The sequence below is a fragment of the Portunus trituberculatus genome, chromosome 12, assembly GCF_017591435.1.
Source record: "Portunus trituberculatus isolate SZX2019 chromosome 12, ASM1759143v1, whole genome shotgun sequence".
Taxonomy (NCBI): domain Eukaryota; kingdom Metazoa; phylum Arthropoda; class Malacostraca; order Decapoda; family Portunidae; genus Portunus; species Portunus trituberculatus.
Genome location: NC_059266.1, coordinates 6,785,539 through 6,810,538, shown reverse-complemented (window position 1 = coordinate 6,810,538; position 25,000 = coordinate 6,785,539). Strand labels below are relative to the sequence as shown.

Genomic DNA, 25,000 nt, shown 5'->3' with positions numbered 1-25,000 from the left:
TTTGTAAATATATTGTTCTCGTGTGTGTGTGTGTGTGTGTGTGTGTGTGTGTGTGTGTTTTCTCTCTCCTTTCTTTTCTCTCTTTCTCTCATTCCCTTCCTTCTTTCATTGTTCTATAGTCACTTTTCCTTCTTCCCTCCTCTCCTTCCCTCCTTCATTCCTTTCTTCTCCTTTCCTCATTTCTTCACTTCATTCTTTTTCCCATTTCTTTTCCTTCTTCTTCTTCTTCTTCTTCTTCTTCTTCTTCTTCTTCTTCTTCTTCTTATCTTCTTTCATATAATTTTCCATCTGGTCATTTTTATATCGCGACCTAGAACTGTGACCTTTGACCTTTGACCTTTGACCTTTGCCGTGCCAGGTCATGCAATATCGAGGTTGACCAAATGTGCCCTGATGACCCTTTAATTCATCTTGACCTCCCCTACGCTGACCTCTTGGGATGGTTTTATTATTATTATTATTATTATTATTATTATTATTATTATTATTATTGTTTTAGGTAATCATCGTTTTTTTTTTTTTCCTTTTCTCTTTTTCTTTGTTACCTTCTTTTCTTTTCTTTCCTCCGTTTCTACTTTTCCTCCTCCTCCTCCTCCTCCTCTTCTTCCTCTTCTTATTCCTTATCATCATCTTCCTTTATTTCCTTTTCTTTATTCCCTTGACATCTCTTCTACCTTTATCTCTTCCTCTGCCATCTCCCCCCCCCATTCCTTATTTATTTATTTATTTATTTATTTATTTATTTACTGTAGTTGCTTTTATGAAAAATTTACAGCAATTTACAGACAGACAGACAGACAGACAGACAGACAGACAGACAGACAGGCGGACAGACAGACAGACAGACAGACAGACAGACATAAATAAACTGGCAGAAAGAGAGACAGGCACTTCAATAATTCCTTGCATCTGGTAGTAGTACAGAGAGAGAGAGAGAGAGAGAGAGAGAGAGAAACACCTTAATATTAACACAAACACTCTTAAACCACCCATTACAAGCACACACCCATTCATAATCTTACCCATAAACCACCAACCCATTAAACTCTTCCCTCTTTCCCCTCCCTGTGACCCATTTAGCTCCCTTTACCTACCCTTACACCCCCTTACCCTTTCCTCCTCCTTCCCTCCTCCTCCCCTCTCGTGTCCCAGATTCTCTCTTAATGGGCAAAAATATTCAGACACTTGGTTCCCGCGTGCGTGAAATTCTTGTCTAGGTTTCGCTGTTCCCGCGGTGCCTGGACGCTTGTGGTATAAAAAAGCTTCAGTATTGTGTCGCGTTTCCATATTCATTGTGGTTACTATTTGGTGATTCTATACAGCTACAGAAACTCATGTGGGGGATTAGAATAGTGAAGACTGTGGCCATTAACCTTCTGACCTCCATAAACTCTTCCTAATGTCAATAAAATGGTCTAATCGTACACAAATCTCAAGGTAAAAAATGTGTCCCAGTACTGAAGGGTTTAAAATTGTTGTGCATGGTTTCAATATCATAAAAATCGATCTTGTATTAACTGATATTGGTTCAGCTGACATCATTTGAGCTTAATTGTATCTGAAATCGTCTTTTTTTGGCTTAGAATTCACTTACCTGTATGATTAAAGGAATTGGATAGCTTTAATCTAACCTAACCTAACCTAACCTAACTATATCTAACCTAACCTAACCTAACCTAACCAGGGACCGCCTCATGTACGCCTGGTGGCCTCCTACAGCTTCCCTCTTTTTCCCTCTTTTCTTCGGTTCGTAGTGTCTCAAAATGGTTTTATTTGCTTTCGATATCGTGAAAACAGTTCTTGTATTGATTAATATTGGTTTAACTGACCTAATTTGCGTCTAATTGTATCTTAAATAATCTTTTTGGGCGTAGAATTCCCTAAATTAAATAATCAAAATACACACACACACACACACACACACACACACACACACACACACACACACACACACACACACACACACACACACACACCTGTCTAATTATGTGGCCTAAAAATACATCTAACTGTCTATTTACCTGTCTGAAAATGCCCTTATATATCTTTCTCTCTATATATCACTGTCTAAAATGCCCAAATACACCTTTTTCTGTCTCTTTACCTGTCTAAAAATGTCCATATACATCTTTCTGTCTATTTATTAACTTGAAAATGCCAAAATTCATCGTCTTTATCTCTTTATCTGTCTAAAAATGCCGTGATATTCCTTTCCGTCTATTTCTCAGTGTTAAATGCTAAAAAAAATATCATTCAAAATCTTTATCTTCATCTTTATCTTCCTCAGCATGTCTGTCTGTCTGTGTTTGTTTATCTGTCTGTCTGTCTGTCTGTCTGTCTGTCTGTCTCTGTCCGTCTTCTCTATCTTTCTTGCCTGTCTGCCTGCCTCTCTTCCTCATTCTCCTTTTTCTGTCTCACCTCACCTCCCTTTTTCCCCTATTCCCCTCATCTCCCCTCTCTTCCCCTCACCTTCACCCTCTTCCCCTCATCTCCCTTTACCTCTCCTATTCCCCTCACCTTCCCTCTCTTCCTCCCCACATTCTTCCCCTCTCTTCCCCTCACCTCCCCTCACTTCCCCTCACCTCCCCTCTCCCTCGCGGTGTTATTAATGGCGCCAATAAGATAGCAATGCTCCCGAATGCTGTAATTTCCCCTCAGGCCAAGTTCTCTGAGTGTAAGATTGTGGTGGTGGTGGCGGTGGTGGTGGTGGTGGTGGTGCTTGTGTTTTTAGTTGTTTGTGTTTGTGTGTTGTTGTTTTTCTTTATATTTTCTCTATTTTCTTTTTTTTCTTTTGTTTTCCGTTTTCTTTTTTTTCAGGATGTTCTATTTTATTTTTTTTTCTCTTGGTTAAGTGATTTTTAGTGAGGGTATATATTTCTCTCTCTCTCTCTCTCTCTCTCTCTCTCTCTCTCTCTCTCTCTCTCTCTCTCTCTCTCTCTCTCTCTCTCTCTCTCTCTCTCTCTCTCTCTCTCTCCTCCTCCTCCTCCTCAACCTCCTCCTCCTCCTCCTCCTCCTCCTCCTCCTCCTCCTCCTCCTCCTCCTCCTCCTCCTCCTCCAGAATCATAATAAAGGGAGGGAAAAATACAAATGGAAGGAGAAAGACGCCTTGTTTCCCCTCTTATGTATAGGGTTGAAAGTCTCAGGGCTGTGAATTGAAAGTTGTCCTTATGTCACTTATTTCCTTATGGTGGTGGTGGTGGTTGTCAGGGGGCGTAGTAGTAGAAGTAGTAGTAGTAGTAGTAGTAGTAGTAGTAGTAGTAGTAGTAGCTCTCTCCTGAAGTTGGTGTTACTACTACTACTACTACTACTACTACTACTACTACTACTACTACTACTACTACTACTACTACTAGTTCAATTATCCCCTTGAAATGAGTTAGCTCAGTTGTGGTGATCGTTCTAAATCTCTCTCTCTCTCTCTCTCTCTCTCTCTCTCTCTCTCTCTCTCTCTCTCTCTCTCTCTCTCTCTCTCTCTGCAGGTGTTTCGTGTGTGTGTGTGTGTGTGTGTGTGTGTGTGTGTGTGTGTGTGTGTGTGTTCGTTCAATACGTAGACACAAGACAAAACTCAGATTTTCCTGCACAGAATTCTGGGTAAGATGTACGGCTTCACAACCCCCCCCCTCTCTCTCTCTCTCTCTCTCTCTCTCTCTCTCTCTCTCTCTCTGGTATTACCTTTTTTTCAACCTACATCCTTCTTTACCTCTTCCTTCCCCTCTTCCTCTTCCATGTCTGTATGTCTGTCTGTCTGTCTGTCTGTCTGTATGTATGTATGTGTATGTGGGAGAAAAGTAAGTGAGTAAATGAGGGAAATGAGTAAACCACTACTTCCTCTTCCTCTTCTTGTCGCTTGAGATGGAGATGAGTGTGGGAGGAGGAGGAGAAGGAGGAGGAGGAGGAGTTGGTGTCGAGTGGCGGTGCGTCGCAAGTAGCAATTATTAGAGAGAGAGAGAGAGAGAGAGAGAGAGAGAGAGAGAGAGAGAGAGAGAATATATAACATGTACTACTGGAATTGGAACAGAAAGATTCAGAGAGAGAGAGAGAGAGAGAGAGAGAGAGAGAGAGAGAGAGAGTGTTACATCGTTACAGGAGAAAGAAAAGTGGAGGAATGGAATGAAGAGAGAGAGAGAGAGAGAGAGAGAGAGAGAGAGAGAGAGAGAGAGAGAGAGAGAGAATGGAAGAAGGAAGAAGAAGAGGAGGAAGTAACTGGAAGAGGAGGAGGAGGAGGAGGAGGAGGAGGAGGAGGAGGTATGAAAGGAGACAGACACGGCTCTACTACTACTACTACTACTACTACTACTACTACTACTACTACTACTATTAGCATAGCCATCAGCTGATATGGGCGTGGCGTCTCTCTCTCTCTCTCTCTCTCTCTCTCTCTCTCTCTCTCTCTCTCTCTCTCTCTCTCTCTCTCTCTCTCTCTCTCATCACTGTATTTTGTATTGGGGAAAGGAAGGTCCAGAGAGAGAGAGAGAGAAGAGAGAAGGAGAGGAGGAGAGGAGAGGAGAGGGCAGAGCAACGCATTACGTGACGCCTGTGCGGTACGACACGTTGGCCGATCACGCCTTGAAGTGCGGGCTGGTGCGGGGCGACGCGCTGCCAGACGTACGACCACGGCTGGAAAATGTTGCTGTTATGTTTTCCCTTCTTTTCCTGTTTCTTTTCCTGTTTTTCCCACGCGTTTTCTCTACTTATGATCGTCTAATTCTCTCTCTCTCTCTCTCTCTCTCTCTCTCTCTCTCTCTCTCTCTCTCTCTCTCTCTCTCTCTCTCTCTCTCTCTCTCTCTCTCTCTCTCTTTTTCTTGCTCTTTCTCTTTTTGTTGCTCTTTCTCTCTCTCCGTCTCTCTCTCTCTCTCTCTCTCTCTCTCTCTCTCTCTCTCTCTCTCTCTCTCTCTCATGATGACTGGAAGAAATATAAGTATTAGTATTTTCAAAACGTTTTATCAGTGACGGTCTGACAGCTCCTCCTCCTCCTCCTCCTCCTCCTCCTCCTCCTCCTCCTCCTTTTCTCTTATTTTATCTCCTTTTCTCCTTTCTCCTTTCTCCTCTCCTTTCTCCTCCTATTGTTTATGTATTTTTGTTTTCATTGTTAGTGGTGGTGGTTGTGGTGGTGGTGGTGATGGTGGTGCTAGTACTACTATTACTATTACTACTACTACTGCTACTGCTACTACTACTACTACTACTACTACTACTACTACTACTACTGACATCAAAGTGAAAGGAATAGGTTAATGACAGGTACACACACACACACACACACACACACACACACACACACACACACACACACACACACACACACACACACACACACGTTATCCTATCTGCAGGTAAAACAAGCACTGCAGGCATGTGTGTATGTATGTATGTACGTATGTATACTTGGGTACACACACACACACACACACACACACACACACACACACACACACACACACACACTGGTAGAAAGGTAGCTGGTTCGCGTGCATAAGATTATCATAGCTAAGAAACACACACACACACACACACACACACACACACACACACACACACACACACACACACACACACACACACACACACACACACACACACGCAGATTTGTAAAAGATAGCAACGTACCCTGTCGTTGTGTTGCGCACACACACACACACACACACACACACACACACACACACACACACACACACACACACACACACACACTTTTCTCTTTTTCATTAATTGGACAAAGAGAAAGAGACACATTACGTTAGAGTGGAGAGGGATTATGGGAGGTATTAGAAGAGGAGGAGGAGGAGGAGGAGGAGGAGGAGGAGGAGGAGGAGAAGAAGAAGAAGAAGAGGAAGGGACAGATAATAGTAATAATGATAGTAATGAGGATAAAAGTAATAATATTTACCATTATTACTCTATAAAAGAGAGAGAGAGAGAGAGAGAGAGAGAGAGGAGTATCAAATCTAAACCTGTCTCTAACACACACACACACACACACACACACACACACACACACACACACACACACACACACACACACACACACTTTCTCTCCTCAATATTTCAGTAATTCTGTATTTATTCTATTTTCTTGTTTCTTGAATCCAACAAAGAATATGAATACAGAAATTGTCCGTTTTCTATGTTTTTTTGCCGTTTTCTTTCACTGTTTTTCGTTTTCTTTGTTTTTTCGTTTTTGTTCTTTATTTTTTTTCGTTTTCTTCGTTTTCTTGATTTTTTTTCGTTTTCTTGTTTTCATTTTCTTTTTTTTCCGTTTTCTTTGTTTTTTCCCGTTTTCTTTGTTTTCCCCGTTTTCTTTGTTTTTTCCCGTTTTCTTTGTTTTTTCCCGTTTTCTTTGTTTTTCCCCGTTTTCTTTGTTTTTTCCCGTTTTCTTTGTTTTTTCCCGTTTTCTTTGTTTGTTTCCCTGTCTTAGATGGATTGATGTGTATTTTTGACCATTTTTTCTTTCCCTTTTGTTTGTTTTCATTAGTGTTCTTTTTCTTTTCTTGTTTTCCTACCTTTTTCTTGTTTTCTTCTTTTTTTCTTCCTTTCTTTTTTTTGATTTTTCTTACTCCTGTTTTTTCTTCGTTTTCTATTTTCTCTTTTTTTTTACCTTATTTTTATTTTTCTCTTCTTGTTTTCATAATTTTCCTCAGCTTTCTTCTTTCCCTCACTTTTCTTGTTGTTTTCCTTCCTTTTCTTCTTTTTCCTGACTTCATTTTTTTCTTTTTTCTTTTTTTTCCTTGTCAGTTTTCCTTACTTTCCTTATTTTTCCTTTTATTTTCTCTTATTTTCCTGACTTTCCTTATTTTTTTCATTTTTTCCCTATATTTTCCTTACTTTTCTTTTCCTTTTCTTAGTTTTTCCTTATTTTCCCTTTCTTTTCTCATTTAATCTTACTTTTCCATATTTATAAGTGATTGGATTAACGTTTTCTTTGGATGCCTCTAATTAAATGACACCTCCCCCCACCCCTTTCCCCTTTCCCCTCTCCCCTCTTTCCCTCTTTCCCCTCTTTTCCCCTCTTTCCCCTTCCTTAATAAATACAATATCCTAGTATATCATTATTAATATTATTATTTTTTCCTCTCTGGAATAGCAATAACTTCGTGTGTGTGTGTGTGTGTGTGCGCGTGTGTGTGCGTGTGTGTGTGTGTGTGTGTGTGTGTGTGTGTGTGTGTGTGTGTGTGTGTGTGTGTGTTTGCGATGGTAAGGAAGAAGAAAAAATAATATAATTGAAGTGGACAGATATGTGGAGATGAGGAGGAGGAGGAGGAGGAGGAGGAGGAGGAGGAGGAGGAAATAGTTGGAAGATTAGTGGAGAGATAATAGAAGGAAAAGAGAAAGGAGAAAGGAGGAGGAGGAGGAGGAGGAGGAGGAAGAATGAGGAGGAGTAGGAAGGAGGAGGAGGAGGAGGAGGAGGAGTAGGAGGAAGGAGGAGAATGACCAGGAGGAGGAGGAGGAGGAGGAAGTGTTCACCTAAGAGACAGACCAGGACAGGTTTCAGGAGGAGGAGGAGGAGGAGGAGGAGGAGGAGGAGGAGAGAAGAAGGCTTTGTTCTCTCCTTGACCTCTGACCCAACCAGACATATCCTTTTGTGACCTCAGCTTTCTCTCTCTCTCTCTCTCTCTCTCTCTCTCTCTCTCTCTCTCTCTCTCTCTCGCTCTCGCTCTCGCTCTCGCAATCTTTTCTATGTCTGTCTGTCTGTCTGTCTGTCTGTCTGTATTTATTTATTTATTTATTTATTTATTTGTCATTTTTCCATCAGTCTTTTCTGGTAATTAGTGTTCCATGCAACAGACAGCCTGTCAATGCTACACAGTTTTCCATTAGAGAGAGAGAGAGAGAGAGAGAGAGAGAGAGAGAGAGAGAGAAAGTGCTAGTAATTCTTTTCATTGTTTCTGTTTTTTTGTTTTCTTCTTTGTCAGAGAGAGAGAGAGAGAGAGTTATTTTCATAGCCACTTTTTCCAGTTAGTTTTTCTGATTGAATTGTAGGACAAGAAGAAAAGGAAAAGAAGGAAAAGATCAAGTTATAGGAAAGTATTTTTTTCCAACTTTTTTTCACTTTTTTTTCTTTTCTTTTTCTTTTTTATAGTCATTATTACTTTGTCTCTTTTTCCTTTTCTTTTTTCTTCTTTTTCCTTTTTTGTCATTCTTTTTGATAGTCACTTATCGTTTTCTTTTTCTTTTCTTTTTCTTTTCTTTCTTTTTCCTTTTCTTTTTTTGATAGTCACTTGTATCTTTTTCTTTTCCTTTTTCTTTTCCTTTCTTTTCTTTTCTTTTTTGTTAGTCTCACTTATCGTTTTCTTTTTTTTCCTTTCTTTTCCTTTCTTTTCTTTCTTTTCCTTTTCTTTTTGATAGTCACTTTTATCGTTTTCTTTTCTTTTCTTTTTTTCCTTTTCTTTTCTTTTCTTTTCTTTTTTTTTTCTTTCTTTTCTTTTCTTTCCTTTTTTTTGATAGTCCCTGTTATCATTTTCTTTTTCTTTTCCTTTCTTTTGTTTTGCTTTTCTTTTTTTTATAGTCCCTTATCGTTTTCTTTTTTCTTTTTCCTTTTTCTTTTTTCTTGGTGAACTAAAGACAATTTCAAACTAATACTAGAATGATCACAAAAATTTCCCTTGATTTATTTCTTTATATTTATTCTCTCTTTATTCTTTTTTCTTCTATCTCTTCTTCTTTCTTTCTTTCTTTCTTTTTCTCTCATTTCTATTTCCTTCATCACTACAATAAGAAAATTCTCTCTTATTTATTTTCTTTCGTCTCTTTATTCTCTATTTTTATCATTTTATCTCTTCCTCCTTCCCTTCCTCCCTTTTCTCCTCTTTTTCATTTATTATTCTTTATTTACTTTATTTACTTCCATTTCTCTTTCTCTTCCTTTTTTTTCCTTCTCTTGCTTTCTTTTCTCCTCTCCCATTTCTATTTTCCTTTATTTATTCCTACTTTTTCCTTTATTTACATCATTTCTCTTTTTCTCTTCCTTTTCCTTCCTTCCTTATTTCCTTCTCTTGCTTTCTTTTCTTCTCTCCCATTTCTATATTCTATTTCTCCTTTTCTTTCTTCCTTCCTTTTCCTTTCTTTTCTTTTCTTCTCATTTCTATATTCCATTTCTTTTTTTTCTCTCTCTCCCTTCCTTCATTCCTCTCCTTTCTTCTGTCCCATTTCTCTATTGTTTCTCCTTTTCCTTCCTTCCTTTCTTTTCTTCTCACATTTCTATATTCCATTTCTCTTTTTTTCTCTTTTCTTCCTTCATTCCTTTCTTCTCTCCCATTTTTATATTCTATTTCTCCTTTTCTCTTCCTTTTTCTTCCTTCCTTCCTTCCTTCCTTCTTATTTGAGAGCTAATTTCTTTGTCCCCTTTCAATGCAGACAAGCCACACGTGTTCACCATTGTTGTGTTTTTCTGTGTTCTGTGGCTGTGTTGCCTCGCTTGTTTACTTATGATGTCACCCCTCCTAAATGGCGAACCAGGAGGAGGAGGAGGAGGAGGAGGAGGAGGAGGAGGAGGAGAAAGGACTTATGGTGTGTGTGTGTGTGTGTGTGTGTGTGTGTGTGTGTGTGTGTGTGTGTGTGTGTGTGTTCGGGTGTGATCTCATCTCCTCCTCCTCCTCCTCCTTCTCCTTCTCCTTCTCCTTCTCCTTCTCCTCCTTCTCCTTCTCCTTCTCCTTCTCCTCCTCCTCCTCCTCCGCGTTTTCTCCTCCACTGTCCTAATTTCTCTCTCTCTCTCTCTCTCTCTCTCTCTCTCTCTCTCTCTCTCTCTCTCTCTCTCTCTCTGATGCACAAAAGTAGAAAAAATAGAGGAAAATATAGAAAATAGGAAAAGAAAGTAGAATGAAGAGAAATAGAAGAAGAGGAGGAGGAGGAGGAGGAGGAGGAGGAGGAGGAGGAGGAGGAGTGGGGGGCAGATTTCTATCCATCTCTTATCAGGAAAAAAAAGGGAGAGAAAAAGAAGGGAAAAGATAAGTAAGTCTTTTTTCCTTCTTCCTCTTCCTCTTCCTTGCAAAATGAGAGGAAAAGAGGATAGGAAAGAGGATTAGTGTTTGTCCCTCTTCCTCCTCCTCTTTCTCTTCCTCCTCTTCTTCTTCCTTGAATAAAGAAATGAGAGGAAGAATGAGAAGAGAGGAGGAAGAAAATAGTGTTGATGTATTTCCATTTCTCTCTTCTTCCTCTTCCTTGAATAGAGAAAATGGGAAGAAGAGGAGGAGGAGGAGGAGGAGGAGGAGGAAAATAAAGGAGGGAAAAGTAATGATATTTAATTTCTACTCTTTTCCTTTTCTTCTTAAAGAGGAGGAAAAGAAAAAAATTAATTACCATATTCTTTTTTTCTTCACTTCCTCCTCCTCCTCCTCCTCCTTCCTTTAATAGAGAAATGGGAAGAAGAAGAAGAAGAAGAGGACGAGGAAAAGAAAGGAGAGGAAAAGAAGGAAGGAAAATAAAGTATTGGTATCTTTTTTTTCTTTTCTTCTTTAAAATAGAGAAGAGGAAAACAAATTGATTACCATATAACTTGATTTCTTCTTCTTCTTCTTCTTCTTCTTCTTCCTCTTCCTTCTTCCTCAAATAGAGAAGAAGAAGAAGAAGAAGAGGAGGAGGAAAGGAAAAGTATTGGTATTCATTTCTTCTCTTTTTCCTTTTCATAAAAATTGAGAAGAGGAAAAAAAAATTGATTACCACATAACTTCTTCACCTCTTCCTCCTCCTCCTCCTCCTCCTCCTCTTCCTCTTCTTCCTCCCCCTCCCCCCCCCAAAGAAGATGTGAAGCAGGTTTTCCACAGACTCCTTCTTCCCTTTCCCTTCAGATCCAGCCATCCCACCTCGCCCCCACCAGCCCACTACGGCCGCCCACCCTCGGTTTAAGCTCTCATGAGGCGTGTTGTGTCATTATGGGTGTAAGTGTCCCGGGCTGGCACACACACACACACACACACACACACACACACACACACACACACACACACACACACACACACACATTTTTTATTTAGTTTGTGTAGGTAAATGGTTGTGTACACGTTCACACATATACATACATACATACTGACTGACAGATAGACAGACAGACAGACAGACAGACAGACGTGTACAGAAAGTTAGGTGTCTTTTTTCTTTTTTTTTTTTTTTTGTTAGTTTTTACACATTTTTATTTATTTATTTGTTTTTGCTACATACATACATACATACATACATATACATACATACGTGCCTATAGACATCCAGACAGACAGACGGACAGATAGACAGACGTGCATTGAGTGAGTCAGACATACACGTATACTCTCTCTCTCTCTCTCTCTCTCTCTCTCTCTCTCTCTCTCTCTCTCTCTCTCTCTCTCTCTCTCTCTCTCTCTCTCTCTCTCTCTCATGCACACCCAAGTTTCAGTCATGTATACATTTCACATTCTTTCACGCACATAACACACACACACACACACACACACACACACACACACACACACACACACACACACACACACACACACACACACCACAGCAAAACAAAACACAGCTAAACACCGCAGCGCCTTTCCAAACACACACACACACACACACACACAAATTTCAGATCTCTCTCTCTCTCTACACACTTAGCTTAGCCCTCCACAGTTCCCTACAGCAGCTAGCCACACCGCACCACCACCACAGCTTTAGCCTAGTATAGCGTAGCGCGGCTTAGCTCAAAATCGCAAAAAAGCGCAAGTATTCTTAAGTACCAAATAGCGCAGCGCACTTTATGAATTAGTTTTTTTTATAAAGATACACGTAATTTATTTTTCCCATATTAGTTTACAGCGCAAGGGATTTCTTTCTCTTTTATTTATTTATTTATTTATTTATTTTTTTTTTTTTTTTTTTTTGTCTCTAAAATGCGCAGTAGTGTCCAGGTTCATTGATCTTATATTTGCGCAGCGCGGTTTGATGATTCCAAGCGTGGGTGGTGTCCTAAAGATTGCGCAGCGGGTCTTGAGCAGTGAAGAAAGGCGGTTGGGAAAGTGGGTCTTGTGGAGAGAGAGAGAGAGAGAGAGAGAGAGAGAGAGAGAGAATGAATGTTATGTCTAGTCGTGTCTGGCTTGTCTTTTCTTTGGTCTCTTGCTTATTTATTCTCTCTCTCTCTCTCTCTCTCTCTCTCTCTCTCTCTCTCTCTCTCTCTCTCTCTCTCGTATTGTTTTTGGATATTATTATCTCTACTACTACTACTACCACTACCACTACCACCACCACCACCACCACCACCACCACCACCACCACCACTACTACTACTACTACTACTATTACCATCACTACTACTACTATTACTATTACCATCACTACTACTACTACTGCTACTACTACGACGACAACGACGACGACGTGTGTGTGTGTGTGTGTGTGTGTGTGTGTGTGTGTGTGTGTGTGTGGAATAAGGAAGAGAGGAAGAGAAGACCAGGAACAACAAAAACGTGCATTAAGTCAAGAATATTCCTAAGATATACAATTTTGCCTTGTTAAATAATATCAACTTTCATTTTCTTTTCACATCATTTAGAATTTCCCAATAATGTCATTTTTTGGATGAGGGAAAGAAAAAAATGTGTAGGCCTGTCAATAATTTCCTTTATTTTTTATTTATTTTTCCTTTTTTTCCTATGTATTTCAATTTTTTTTTTTTGATAATGTTTTGCTACGCTTATGTTATTGTGTGTGTGTGTGTGTGTGTGTGTGTGTGTGTGTGTGTGTGTACGTTTGTTTGTTCTTACCCTATGATTACCTTACTTGGCTTGTGTTTACCTGCCTCCTAGTACCTGGCCTCTTCACATTAACACCCTTCCTTGCTTCACTAGTACAATGTCACCCTATTCTTAATAAAAATGAACAAGTACTCATCTATTTAACCTATCACCTTCCTAGTTACTCCTATTTATTCACCTATTAACTAGTAACAACACACCAACACCCTCCCTTGCCTTGCCTCACTAGTACATTGTCACCTATTCTTAGTAAACACCTAGTACTTACCTATTTCACCTATTCCCTTCCTAGTACCTCCTGTTAGTACTTACATCCACCTATGTACTAGTAACCTGACAACACTCCCTCTCTTCACTAGTACATTGTCACCCTATTCCTAGTAAACGCCTAGTACTTACCTATTTCACCTATTCCCTTCCTAGTACCTCCTGTTACCACTCACCCATTAACTAGTAACCAAACATTCTTAATATAATCCCTAGTTTCACCTCAATTTCACACCTTGTCCAGTGTTTACAAGGTACTAAGGCCTGTTTCCCTAGTACTCTTGTTTCCCTAGTACTCTTGTTTCCCTGGTATTCTTGTTTCCCTAGTGGTCTTGTTTCCCTGGTACTCTTGTTTCCCTAGTACTCTTGTTTCCCTAGTACTCTTGTTTCCCTAGTACTCTTGTTTCCCTAGTACTCTTGTTTCCCTAGTACTCTTGTTTCCCTAGTACTCTTGTTTCCCTAGTACTCTTGTTTCCCTAGTACTCTTGTTTCCCTAGTACTCTTGTTTCCCTAGTACTCTTGTTTGGTTCTCTTGTTTCTAGTACTCTTGTTTCCCTGGTACTCTTGTTTCCCTAGTACTCTTGTTTCCCTAGTACTCTTGTTTCCCTAGTACTCTTGTTTCCCTGGTACTCTTGTTTCCCTAGTACTCTTTTCTTTTTTCAATTTTTTTTTTCATTTTTTTCTTTTTTCTTTCCTCCTTTTTTGCTTTTTGTTTTTTATTGTTCATTTTTGTTTTCCTTTTCCTTTTTTCCTTTCTTTTTTTTATGTTTGTGTTTTCTCTTTTCTTTCCTCCTTTGTTTCTTTTTCTTTTCTTTTCTTTTTTCTTTTTTTTTTGTTTTGTTTGCTTTGCTTTGTTTGCTTTTGAATTTGTTGTTGTTGTTTTTTTATTTGATTATTTTGTTTCAATTTTTCCTTTCAATTTTTTCCCTTATCTATATTTTCTTTGATTTTTTTCTTTTATCTCTCTCTCTCTCTCTCTCTCTCTCTCTCTCTCTCTCTCTCTCTCTCTCTCTCTCTCTCTCTCTCTCTCTCTCTCTCTCTCTCTCTCTCTCTCTCTCTCTCCTTGTATTCGTAACGTTAATAGTATTGCAATTCCCTGAACTAGAATATATTATTTCCTTTTTATCCTCGTTCTTTTTCCCTTTTCCTATTTCCTCTTTTCATCCAAACTTTTCCCCTTTATTCCTTTTATTTACATTTATCATTGTTTTCCTTCCTCTTGTTTTGCTTATTCTATTTCCATACCATGTCAACCTATAACTCCCATACAGATTCCCTATTTCTTCCATAGTCACTCCCATACCGTGTCCTCATCCACCATATCAACACCCTACGACTCAAACACCACCCCTCCCCATTACTGTCCATTATTAAACCTCCCCATTAATTAGCTTTACCTGATAATAGTAATATCCCATTTTCTATCTCTGCCAAAAAAAAATTTCTCTTTCCTTATCTTTTCTTACGTCTTTCTTTTCCTTCATATTTTCTTTTCCTTCTCACTGTCATCGTTTTCCGTCATCCCCTTCGTTAACCCATTAATTTGATCCAGCCTCATTAATACTCTTAAATACCATGTTAGTCTATTTGAAAGAGTATTTACATTGCATTAATCTGATCTTACCTAACTAACAGTCTTAAACGCCCTATTAGTGTATGACAAACAGTATTATACCCCATTAATGAGTATTACACCCCCATTACTTTAAAAAAACACCCCTTTATTGTCTTCCTAACCATTTTTTTTTTACCTAACCTAATTTAACGCCATGCTAACATCCCCATTAAGTTCAAACCTCCTCCCCCCCCGCCCCCATTAGTGTCCCATATCTAATTTAACTCACCCCATCCCATGTCTACCCCTTAAAGACCCATTACATTTTCTCCTATTATTCCTACCCATGCTTCCGTATACAAGTTCATATCCTAGAAAGACCCATTACTTTTCTCCCCTTCCTCTCTATCCTCTTCCTCCCTATCCTCTTCCTCCCTATACACCCTCTATAGACTCATATCTTAGAGACACATTTTATTTTTTCCCTTCGTCCCTGTTCACCCTCCCATAGAAACCCCTTATCAATACAAAAACCCATTACTTTCTCCCCTTTCTCCCTATCCCATTATTTTCTCCCGATTTTCCCTATTTCATCCCATTACCTTCCCCCTTTTCCTTTCCCATTATTTCCTCCCTTTTTCTCCCTATTCCCCTTATAAAAAAAATCATATATTCTCCCATTTTTCCCTATTCCATTATTTTCCCCCCTTTCTCCCTATCCTACCCTATTTCCTTCCTTTTCTTAATCCCCCCTGCAAAAACCCATATACTCTTCCTTTTCTCCCTGCTTCCCCCCCCCCATTAAACAACCCCTATAATGTACCCACGCCCCATTTTAACCCTTTCTTCGTCTCCCCCAGCAGCATAACTCCGCGCCTTACCTTCCCGGGATTCCCACCATGAGTAACTTCAACCCCTACATCGCCTCCTCCCCCGTCATGACGATGGGGGTGACAGACGGGGCAGTGGCTTCCCCTATCACGGGTGTTGTTCCTCAGCAAGCCGTTGTGCCTGCCCAGAAGGTGCCAAGGACTGATCGACTAGAGGTATGGTTCTGTGTGCGTGTGGGTGAGTCTTTCTGTATGTCTGTGTGTGTGTGTGTGTGTGTGTGTGTGTGTGTGTGTGATTTTATTCTGATTCTTTCTCGTTATCTTATTATTATTGTGTGTGTGTGTGTGTGTGTGTGTGTGTGTGTGTGTGTGTTTTCTATTTCATTTTATTGTTATTATTTATTTATTAATTTATGTAAGAGAGGACTGGCTAAGGGCAACTAGAATGTGAAGGGAAAAAAAGGCCCACTCAGTTGCCAGTCCCCTTACAGTGTGGTATCTCTAACTTTCATTTTATTTATTTATTTTTTCTCTAACCTAACTTAACCTAATCTTGTCTTGTTTTATTCTCTCTCTCTCTCTCTCTCTCTCTCTCTCTCTCTCTCTCTCTCTCTCTCTCTCTCTCTCTCTCTCTCTCTCTCTCTCTCTTTCTTTCTCTGACTGATTGATTAGTGATTTTGTGAGCTATCTCTAACTATCTTTAATTTTTTCTCTCTCGCTTTCTTTCTTTCTTTTTCTTTTAACTTTTGAATTGTATGTTTTTTTTTTTTCTTTTATTTTCTTTAATTTCTTTCTCTTGTGGTTTGTTTGATTTTTTGTTACATTTCTCTTTTTTCTTTTTTTTCTTTTTTTCGTTTTTATTTAATTTTTCTTTTTTTTCCTGTTTTTTTCCTAGATTTTCTTTATTAAATTTTGTTCTTTTCATTTTTTTCATTCTTTTCGTTCTTTTTTTTATTTTTCTCTAATCTGTTTTATTTTATTTTTATTTTTTCGTTGTTTTTCTCATTCTTTCCCTTTTCCTTCCTTTTATTCCTTTAGTTTTTAGTGTTATTCTTCGTTCTTTCTATTTTCTTTCTCTCTGATTCTGTATATTATTATTTTTCCTATTTTTCCATTTTCATTTTCCTTTCTCGAGATATATTTTCCCTGGTTTTCCTCTCCTTTCCTCTTATTTTCTTATTCTCATTCTCTCTTTCTCAATAAGATACTTTGCTCTCTCTTTTTCCTTCCTTTCTTTTTTTTCTTTTCATTCCTTCTCTTTCATTTCTTTGTTTTTCTTTCTAGATTCCCTCCCTCTCTCTTCTCTCTTCGTTTCTCGCCTCATCTCTCTCTCTCTTTCTCTCTTTTCTCCTCCTCCTCTTTTTCCTCTCATCTCTCCTCTTCCCTGCTTTTTCCTCTTATCCCTCCTTTATCTCTCTCTCTCTCTCTCTCTCTCTCTCTCTCTCTCTCTCTCTCTCTCTCTCTCTCTCTCTCTCTCTCTCTCTCTCTCTCTCATTGCCTTAATGGGACGGGATAAACAAGAACTAAACGTCTCATTATTTTTCGCGCTAAGTGTTGAGATAATTCAAATTTATTCGCGTTGACAAAGAAGGTCAGAAATTTTATTAAAGACCAAAGGACGATGAAGGAAAGAAAAATAAGTGAAATGTAGGAATGATTATGAATTAGGGACACTTTTTTTTAACCCCTTCAGTACCGTGACGCGTTTCCATATTCATTCTGGTGACTATTTGGTGATTTTGTACAGCGTCGGAAACTCATGTGGGGGGGAATTCTAGTGGTAGATTGTGGCTATTAATCTTCTGATCCTCCATAGACGCTTCCTAATGTTAGTAAAATGGTCTGTGTCTTTCAATATTCATTCTGCTTACTATTTGGTGATTTTATACAGCTTCAGAAACTCATGTCGGGGATTATAAAAGTGAAGATTCTGTCCATTAATCTTCTGAGCTCCATAGATCCTTCCTAATATCAAGAAAATGGTCTAATCGTACACGAATCTCAAGGTAAAAATGTGTCCCAGTACTGAAGGGGTTAAATTTAAACTGGATGTACTATTTAAGGAAATAAAAAGTAAAACAAAAGATGATAATATTTGTTAGCGATCAGTAGAGGAAAAGGAAGATAAAGGATTGTGAATGAGGATTTAGCGAATAGATCTCTAGATAAGGTTATACAAAGTTATACATGACTAAGTAAGATAAGCAAGGGTGAGGCAAAGGAATAGGTGAATAAGAAAGGGTGAAGCAAAGGAATAGGTGAATAAGAGATTAAAGAGAGAGAAATGATAGGAAAAAGATGGGAAAAAAGAAAAGAAATGGAATTAAAAAAAGGAGAGGAAAAGTGAAGTAAGAGGCATGAAGGAAAAGAGGGGAAAATATAGCAAAAGGAGAGAAATGAAGGAGTAGAGAAAAAGTAAGTGAGAAAATGTTAGGAAATTAGAGGAAAAGATAAATAGAATAAGGAAATTAAGGAAAATTACATGAATGAAAAGAGAAAGGACAGGAAAATAGGCAAAAATCAAGTTGCGTAGTGTAGAAATAATAATAAAAATAATGATAAAAAAGAAACAGACACAAGAAAATGAATAAAAACAAAACAAAAAAATGGTGATGAAGGGAAGGAAAGAAAAACAATAAAGATGATAACAAGAAACAAAAAAAAAATAGAAATAGAGAGATCACAAATATAAAACAAATAAATGAAAAATAAAAAAAAAAAAACAATAAAACAACAACAACAGAACTTTTCCCCAAAAAATGAGAAAGAAAAGAAAGGAGAAAAGTAAAAAGAAAGTAAAAAAAAAAGTAGGAAAGCTTGATTCTTTTTTAAATCCGCATCGTTAAACTTAAGCTTCGCGATAATGAGAGGAAGAGGAGGAGGAGGAGAGAGAGAGAGAGAGAGAGAGAGAGAGAGAGAGAGAGAGAGAGAGAGAGAGATGGCTTCATGACTTTTCTCCCACACATTCTCTCTCTCTCTCTCTCTCTCTCTCTCTCTCTCTCTCTCTCTCTCTCTCTCTCTCTCGTTTCACGCCTCTTTCATGCTCTTTCTTTTCTTCCATCATTTTCTCTTTTCCTTCCTCTTCTCTTCATTTATTCCTCTTTCCTCCTCATTTTCTCTTCCCGTTTTCTTTATTCCATTTGTTTTCCTTTTTTTTTTTTATCTTCCATCTCTTCTATTATTATTTTTATTTTTTGTTCTTATTGTTGTTTTCGTGTTTCCTTTTCTTCTTTTTTGTCTATTTCTTTCTATTATTCTCTTCCTTTTTTTCCTTTCCTCTTTCTTTCTTTCTTTCTTTATATATTTATTTATTTATTTCCTTATTTATTTATTTATTTCAGTGTGTACGTAATATTAAGTATGTATATAATCACTATGTACACTTTTTGCCTTGCAGTTTACATACGTACATGTCAAACACACACACACACACACACACACACACACACACACACACACACACACACACACACACACACACACACACACACACACACACACATGTACGTTATGTAAACAATAATACTGACATGATAATAATTAATGACTTTTTTATGCATTATGTAGAAAAAAATAGTCAATTATTATTATTATTATTATTATTATTATTATTATTATTATTATTATTATTATTATTATTATTATGTAGTCGTTCTCCACACAGTATTTTTAAAGTAATTGCATGTCGAGGAAGAAGAAGAGGAGGAGGAAGAGGAAGAGGAAGAGGAAGAGGAAGAGGGGGAAGAAGGGTGAGGAGTAATATTGGTCCTCTCTCTCTCTCTCTCTTCTCTTCTCTCTCTCCTCCCTCCTCCTCCATCATTCTCTTTCTCTCTATTTTCCTCCTTGTTCTCTTCTTCAGTAAGCAAATGCATGGAAATAGGGTCTCTCTCTCTCTCTCTCTCTCTCTCTCTCTCTCTCTCTCTCTCTCTCTCTCTCTCTCTCTCTCTCTCTCATAATTGTAGATAGGTGTGTTAATAGAGTAAAATTATTATTATTATTATTATTATTATTATTATTATTATTATTATTATTATTATTATTATTATTTTTACTGTTGTATGTAGTGTTGTTTATCACCATTGCCTCTTCTCAGCATTTACTTATTGTTCTCCCCCTCTCTCTCTCTCTCTCTCTCTCTTTTTTTTTTTTTTTTTTTTTTTTTTTTTTTTACTAATGACATGATGAAAATAATGATAATCTATAATTTTATCTTGTCTAATTTGTTATGTCTTGTATTACACCTTGTTTGTATTTCAGGGAAGCATAATTATTAAATACCACCACCACCACCACCACCACTACCACCACCACCACCACTACCAAAACAAATAATAATAATAATAATTGCATCGACTTGTCTTGCTGTTACTATTTACCTTCCACTTATTAATATGTATAATTATTTTTGTTATTTACGTTTTTTGTAACTCTAAAACCCCTAACATTGCTTCTCTTTGTTGTTTGTGTGTGTGTACGTGCGTGTGTGTAAGTGTGAGTGTTTAGCGTGTGTTCTTTACATGTGTGTGTGTGTATATGTGTGTGTGTGTGTGTACATGAACATAACAATCATATTAACGCCTTTTTGTATTTCTTGTTTAAATTTTTTGCCTATTTGTAAACAATTTGAATAACCTGCATATATTTCTTTTCTTTTCTTTTTTTTTTTTTTTTTGTTTGTTTTTTGTTTAAACATTCACTTGTGTCTACTACTCTTAACATACACAAACTGACCTTTCCTTTTTTTTTTTTTTTTTTGTTTTTTTTGTTTACTGTATAATGTGTACGTATGTGTGTGTGTGTGTGTGTGTTTGTGTGTTTGTTTGTTTATTTGTTTGTGTCGATTAATTACTACTATGCTGCATCGTTACTTATTCATTATAAATATTTTTTTTTTTTGTATTTCACTTAATTTTTTGTTTTTATTATTTCTCAATTCGACGTGACATGTTTCATCATTTTTTTAATTTATTTTTTTCATCTGTATAACATTTATCGCTTGTTCTCAATGCCAACAACATTTTGACCTTTTTTTTTTTTCTCTCTATTTATCATTTTTTTTCTTTTTCTTTTTTTTTACTCTCCATTTGCTAACATTCTCATCCTCCCCTTGTCATTATATTTACGTGTTCCTTGTACTGTTACCATTTACTACCATCACCATTATTATTTTTATTATTACTACTATTATTATTTCCGTCTCATCTCAAAACATTTCTTTTAACCATTTTTTTTTTAATTTACCGTTACATAAGAATTACTACGTATTATCATAATTATTTTTTATTCATTATTATTATCATGAATGTACAAGTTATTATTATTTTTCTATCATTTTCTTAATAGTTGACTGATTTGTCTTGTTTTTTTTTTTTTCTTTCTTTTCTTGACCGCCACGACAATAATGAAGATAGTCCTTGTTCACTGAGTCACTATAATGGATCATGATTCTTTTGCGTGATGATGACGATAATGAGGCCGAGGTGTTAAGCCGCGGCGCCCCCTCATCATCCACCTGGGTAGTTGTCTGCCTCGCAAACCTCCATCATCATCACCATCATCATTTTCACTATCATTATTGTTGTCATTCATCTTCGCGTTTCCATTCTACATTAACGCTCTTGTTATCGTCATTGTCAACATCATCATCATCATCACCGTCATCATCATCATCATCATCATCATCAATACTGTTACCATTGATGTTATTGTCGTCACTACTACTACTACTACTACTACTGCTACTACTACTACTACTACTATTTCAAGTAGTATTGTAATAGTATTTTTACCAGCATTATAGTTATAGTAGTTGTGGTGGTTTTTCATCACTTCCACCATCACCACCACCATTACTATCATCACCAATCTTAAAACCATCTACCTCACCATTAACCATCACCATCACCACCACCACCACCATTAACCATCACCATCACCATTAACCATCACCACCACCATCATCACCACCATATCGATCTTCATCAGTCACCGCATTACACACCACCACCACCGCCACCTCCACCACCACCACCGCCGCCGCCGCCCCTCCCCCCCCCTAGTCACCAGCGGGGTGTAATTAAGTACAAATTTGTCACGTAATGGCGTCCATCGCTGCCAGTGAGCCCCTCCGACCAGGCCGCGGCGACCACCACCACCACCACCGTCACCACCACCTCGCCACCACACCGTCACCACCACCACCACCACCGTCAGGTCAGCGGTACCGGAAAGCCGCCCCTCCCTCCTCTTCCCCTCTTTACTCTCCCACTATCTTCTCTCCCCTTTTAGTCCATTGCTAGCTGCTCGCCCCCCCGACTCTCCCCTCACCCCCACTGGCTAGGCGCTCCCTCAACACCCCAACACCCCCGCTCAGCTCAACACGCGGCTCCTCATGGTGTGGTGTTGCTCCCTTCCCCTGCCGGTCACTGCTCTCACTCCCCTCACTCCCTCCCCTCGCTCTCTGTCGCCTCCACACCCCGCCCCCCACGCACTCCACGCGCTGTTATAGGTTTGCTGGGCAGGCAACGGCGCCCCACTGGCCACTCTGCCCCTCCCCCCCACTGCTTGTCTCCATCTCGCCACGCGCCTGTTGCATGCCTCCTCAGTTGCCTCCTGTGTGCATGTTGCTTGCCTCTTAAGTTGAGATTGTGCTCTTCAGTTCCTCATGAGTGCAGGGGAACAGCGGCAGGGGTGGTCTTGTCAGTGTGTGCCTCGTTCCCTACCTCCCTTTTTGCCTCCTACCACCCCCCTGACCCCCTGTCGCCAACCCCACCCCTGCACTCCCCCCTAACCTCAAAAAAATGAATTCCACCCCACCAATTCCCCGCGGGCACTCAGATCCTATCCTCATCCCATCCCTGCCACCATTTTACACATACTATACTTTCCATTTTCTTTCCCTTGTGAGTCAGTGTTCCTCCCCGCGTCGCCTCCACTTCCCCCACGGTGGCTTCAGGGTTGCCACGGGGGAAGGGGAGGCGTGAGGTGGGTTTCCCTAGAGGTCTTGTCCCTGTGGTAGGACTTGAGTGCCCATGTGGGTTTCTAAAGAGGAAAAATTGACAGCACTAAGGAGAAACACAATAATGATAAAGTCTTCTGTGTTTATCTCTCTCTCTCTCTCTCTCTCTCTCTCTCTCTCTCTCTCTCTCTCTCTCTCTCTCTCTCTCTCTCTCTCTCTCTCTCTCTCTCTCTCTCTCTCTAACACCCTGGAGAGAGGTTTGTCTTCTCTTATATGCTGAGAGAGAAGGAGGCATTTTTTGTGTCTCCTTCATCTCCTCCTCCTCCTTCTCCTTCTCCTTCTCCTTCTTCTTTTTCTTCCCTTACTCCTCCTCCACCTCCTCCTCCTTGTTAAAAAGCCGACGGGGAATCCTGTAATCTATTTGACCTATATCCTCCTCCTCCTCCTCCTCCTCCTCCTCCTCCTCCTCCTCCTCTTCCTCACAGGGCCAGATTGAGCCTCTCTCAGGTCAGTGTTGCCTTAGAAAAACAAAATATAAAAGCGGGTCCTCTACTTGACCTCGCCTTAATTTCTCTCTCTCTCTCTCTCTCTCTCTCTCTCTCTCTCTCTCTCTCTCTCTCTCTCTCTCTCTCTCTCTCTCTCTCTCTCTCTCTCTCTCGTTAAATAGAAAGAGAAAGAGAGCCAAGTAAAAATGATGCTCTGAATGTCTCTCTCTCTCTCTCTCTCTCTCTCTCTCTCTCTCTCTCTCTCTCTCTCGCTCTCTCGCTTTCTCTCTTTCGGTTGGCGGGATTTAAATCAAACAAAACAAGACAAAAAAAAAAAAAACTGGTCTGCATCCTCGCTAAGGCTTTGTTTTCATGTTGGCTCTGGTTCCCGTGTCTCCTCTCTCTCTCTCTCTCTCTCTCTCTCTCTCTCTCTCTCTCTCTCTCTCTCTCTCTCTCTCTCTCTCTCTCTCTCTCTCTCTCTCTCTCTCTCTCTCTCTCTCTCTCTCTCTCTCTCTCTCTCTCTCTCTCTCTCTCCTCTCTCGACTGTAAAGCCATCCTCTCTCTCTCTCTCTCTCTCTCTCTCTCTCTCTCTCTCTCTCTCTCTCTCTCTCTCTCTCTCTCTCTCTCTCTCTCTCTCTCTCTCTCTCTCTCTCTCCTCCTCCTCTTGCAGCTCTTCTTCAACACTGCAGTCGCCGCTCCTTCACTTTTGCAGCAGCAGCCCCCAACCACCACCACCACCCCAATAAACACCCCCTCCACCCACCACCCCTCCACACACACACACACACACACACACACACACACACACACACACACACACACACACACTGCAGCAGTTTCTCTAGTCCCCCTTTCATTCTGTCTCTTATTTGCCACCAGCTGATCACCGTGTCCCCCTCCCCCCTCCTCCCTTTGCTGCTGTACCCCCTTTGGCTGGCTGTGCTACCTCCCCCCACACCTCCCAGATCCACCCTCCCCCCACCCACCACCTCCACACATCCTCCTCTCCCCCTCCACCACAATCCCCCCCTTACCCTGCGTTTCGTTAAGTCCTCGTTTCTCTGTCTCTCTTTCGTCAATGGTATTTTTGATGTCATTTTTTGTGGTTTAGTCACGAAAGGGGTAAATATTTGGTGTAGCCTTGTGTTGCGCCCTCAAAAGTGGCCGTAAAGGTGACAATATGGATGGCAAGGATTTACTCAGATCTGTACGCCTCGCCTCGCCTAGTCTAGCCTCGCCATGTCTTTTTGTCTGTCTGTCTGTGTGTCTGTCCAGGGAGAAAAAGTAATGGACTACACTTTTATTTTTGTGTTGGCCGCGCGGTGACGGTGTTTTGACATTTTTGACTCACCTGGCGCGCTGTTAAAATTTACCTGTCCATAGATACCTGGCGTGTAACGTAACTTGAGGCGCGGTGGATGAATCAGGCGAACACACACACATACACAAAAGAAAAAAATACAAACAAACAGAATCAAAACAAACCTTGCACTAACGGAAAGAAGGAAAGAAAAAGGCGGAAAAAGAACGAGGACTTAGCGAAACCGGCACGTGACCACGCCCACCACGCCCACCACAGCCCGCCCTGCCCCACACAGCCACACACACGCCCTGCCCGCCCCTTAGTCCCTGGTGTCCCCGCTGCTACAAAGGGCTAGCTGCTGTAGGTCGCTCTTCTGCCTGTAGGTGTGTCGGGAGTTTCAGCGTGGGGCGTGCAAGCGGCCAGAAGTTGAGTGTCGGTTCGCGCACCCCCCCGACCATGTGTGCACGAGTGACGAAGGCACAGTCACAGTTTGCATGGACGCTGTCAAGAGCCGCTGCTCCCGAGAACCCTGTCGCTACTTCCACCCTCCCCCGCACCTGCAGGCACAACTCAGGGCCAGCCAGGGCCGCGTCGCACATCACCAGGCCGTGGTAGGCACCTCCTCCTCCTCCTTCCCTCCCTCCTTCCTCCTTCCCTCTTCCTCCTTCCCTCCTCCTAAGACTCCTGTTACATCTCCTCTTCCTTGTCATTCAGTGCCTCGTCCTTGTCACCTACTAGTGCAAGTCCTACATATACATCCTCCTCCTCCTCCTCCTCCTCCTCCTCCTCCTCCTCCTCCATGGTCCATAGTTATTCTCCTCATCCTTATCCTTTTTATCTCATCTCCACTCATCTCTCATCTCCACCCTCACCGCCACCTCATCACCTCCTCCTC

General features: G+C 40.1%; 1 protein-coding gene across 16 annotated transcripts in view; it reads left to right on the top strand.

The window, feature by feature from the left end:
- The window catches only part of LOC123502865 (muscleblind-like protein 1), a 157,528-nt gene that overhangs the window by 117,632 nt on the left and 14,896 nt on the right, over positions 1 to 25,000 (top strand). For 8 of the 16 annotated variants that reach the window (XM_045252138.1, XM_045252140.1, XM_045252142.1 and 5 more), the window contains 3 exons: positions 10,782 to 10,871; positions 15,390 to 15,575; positions 24,489 to 24,716. In XM_045252138.1, the coding sequence (XP_045108073.1) occupies positions 10,782 to 10,871; positions 15,390 to 15,575; positions 24,489 to 24,716 (504 nt within the window). The remainder of the gene's footprint in view (positions 1 to 10,781; positions 10,872 to 15,389; positions 15,576 to 24,488; positions 24,717 to 25,000) is intronic. The other 8 variants (XM_045252143.1, XM_045252141.1, XM_045252147.1 and 5 more) reach the window with 4 other exon arrangements.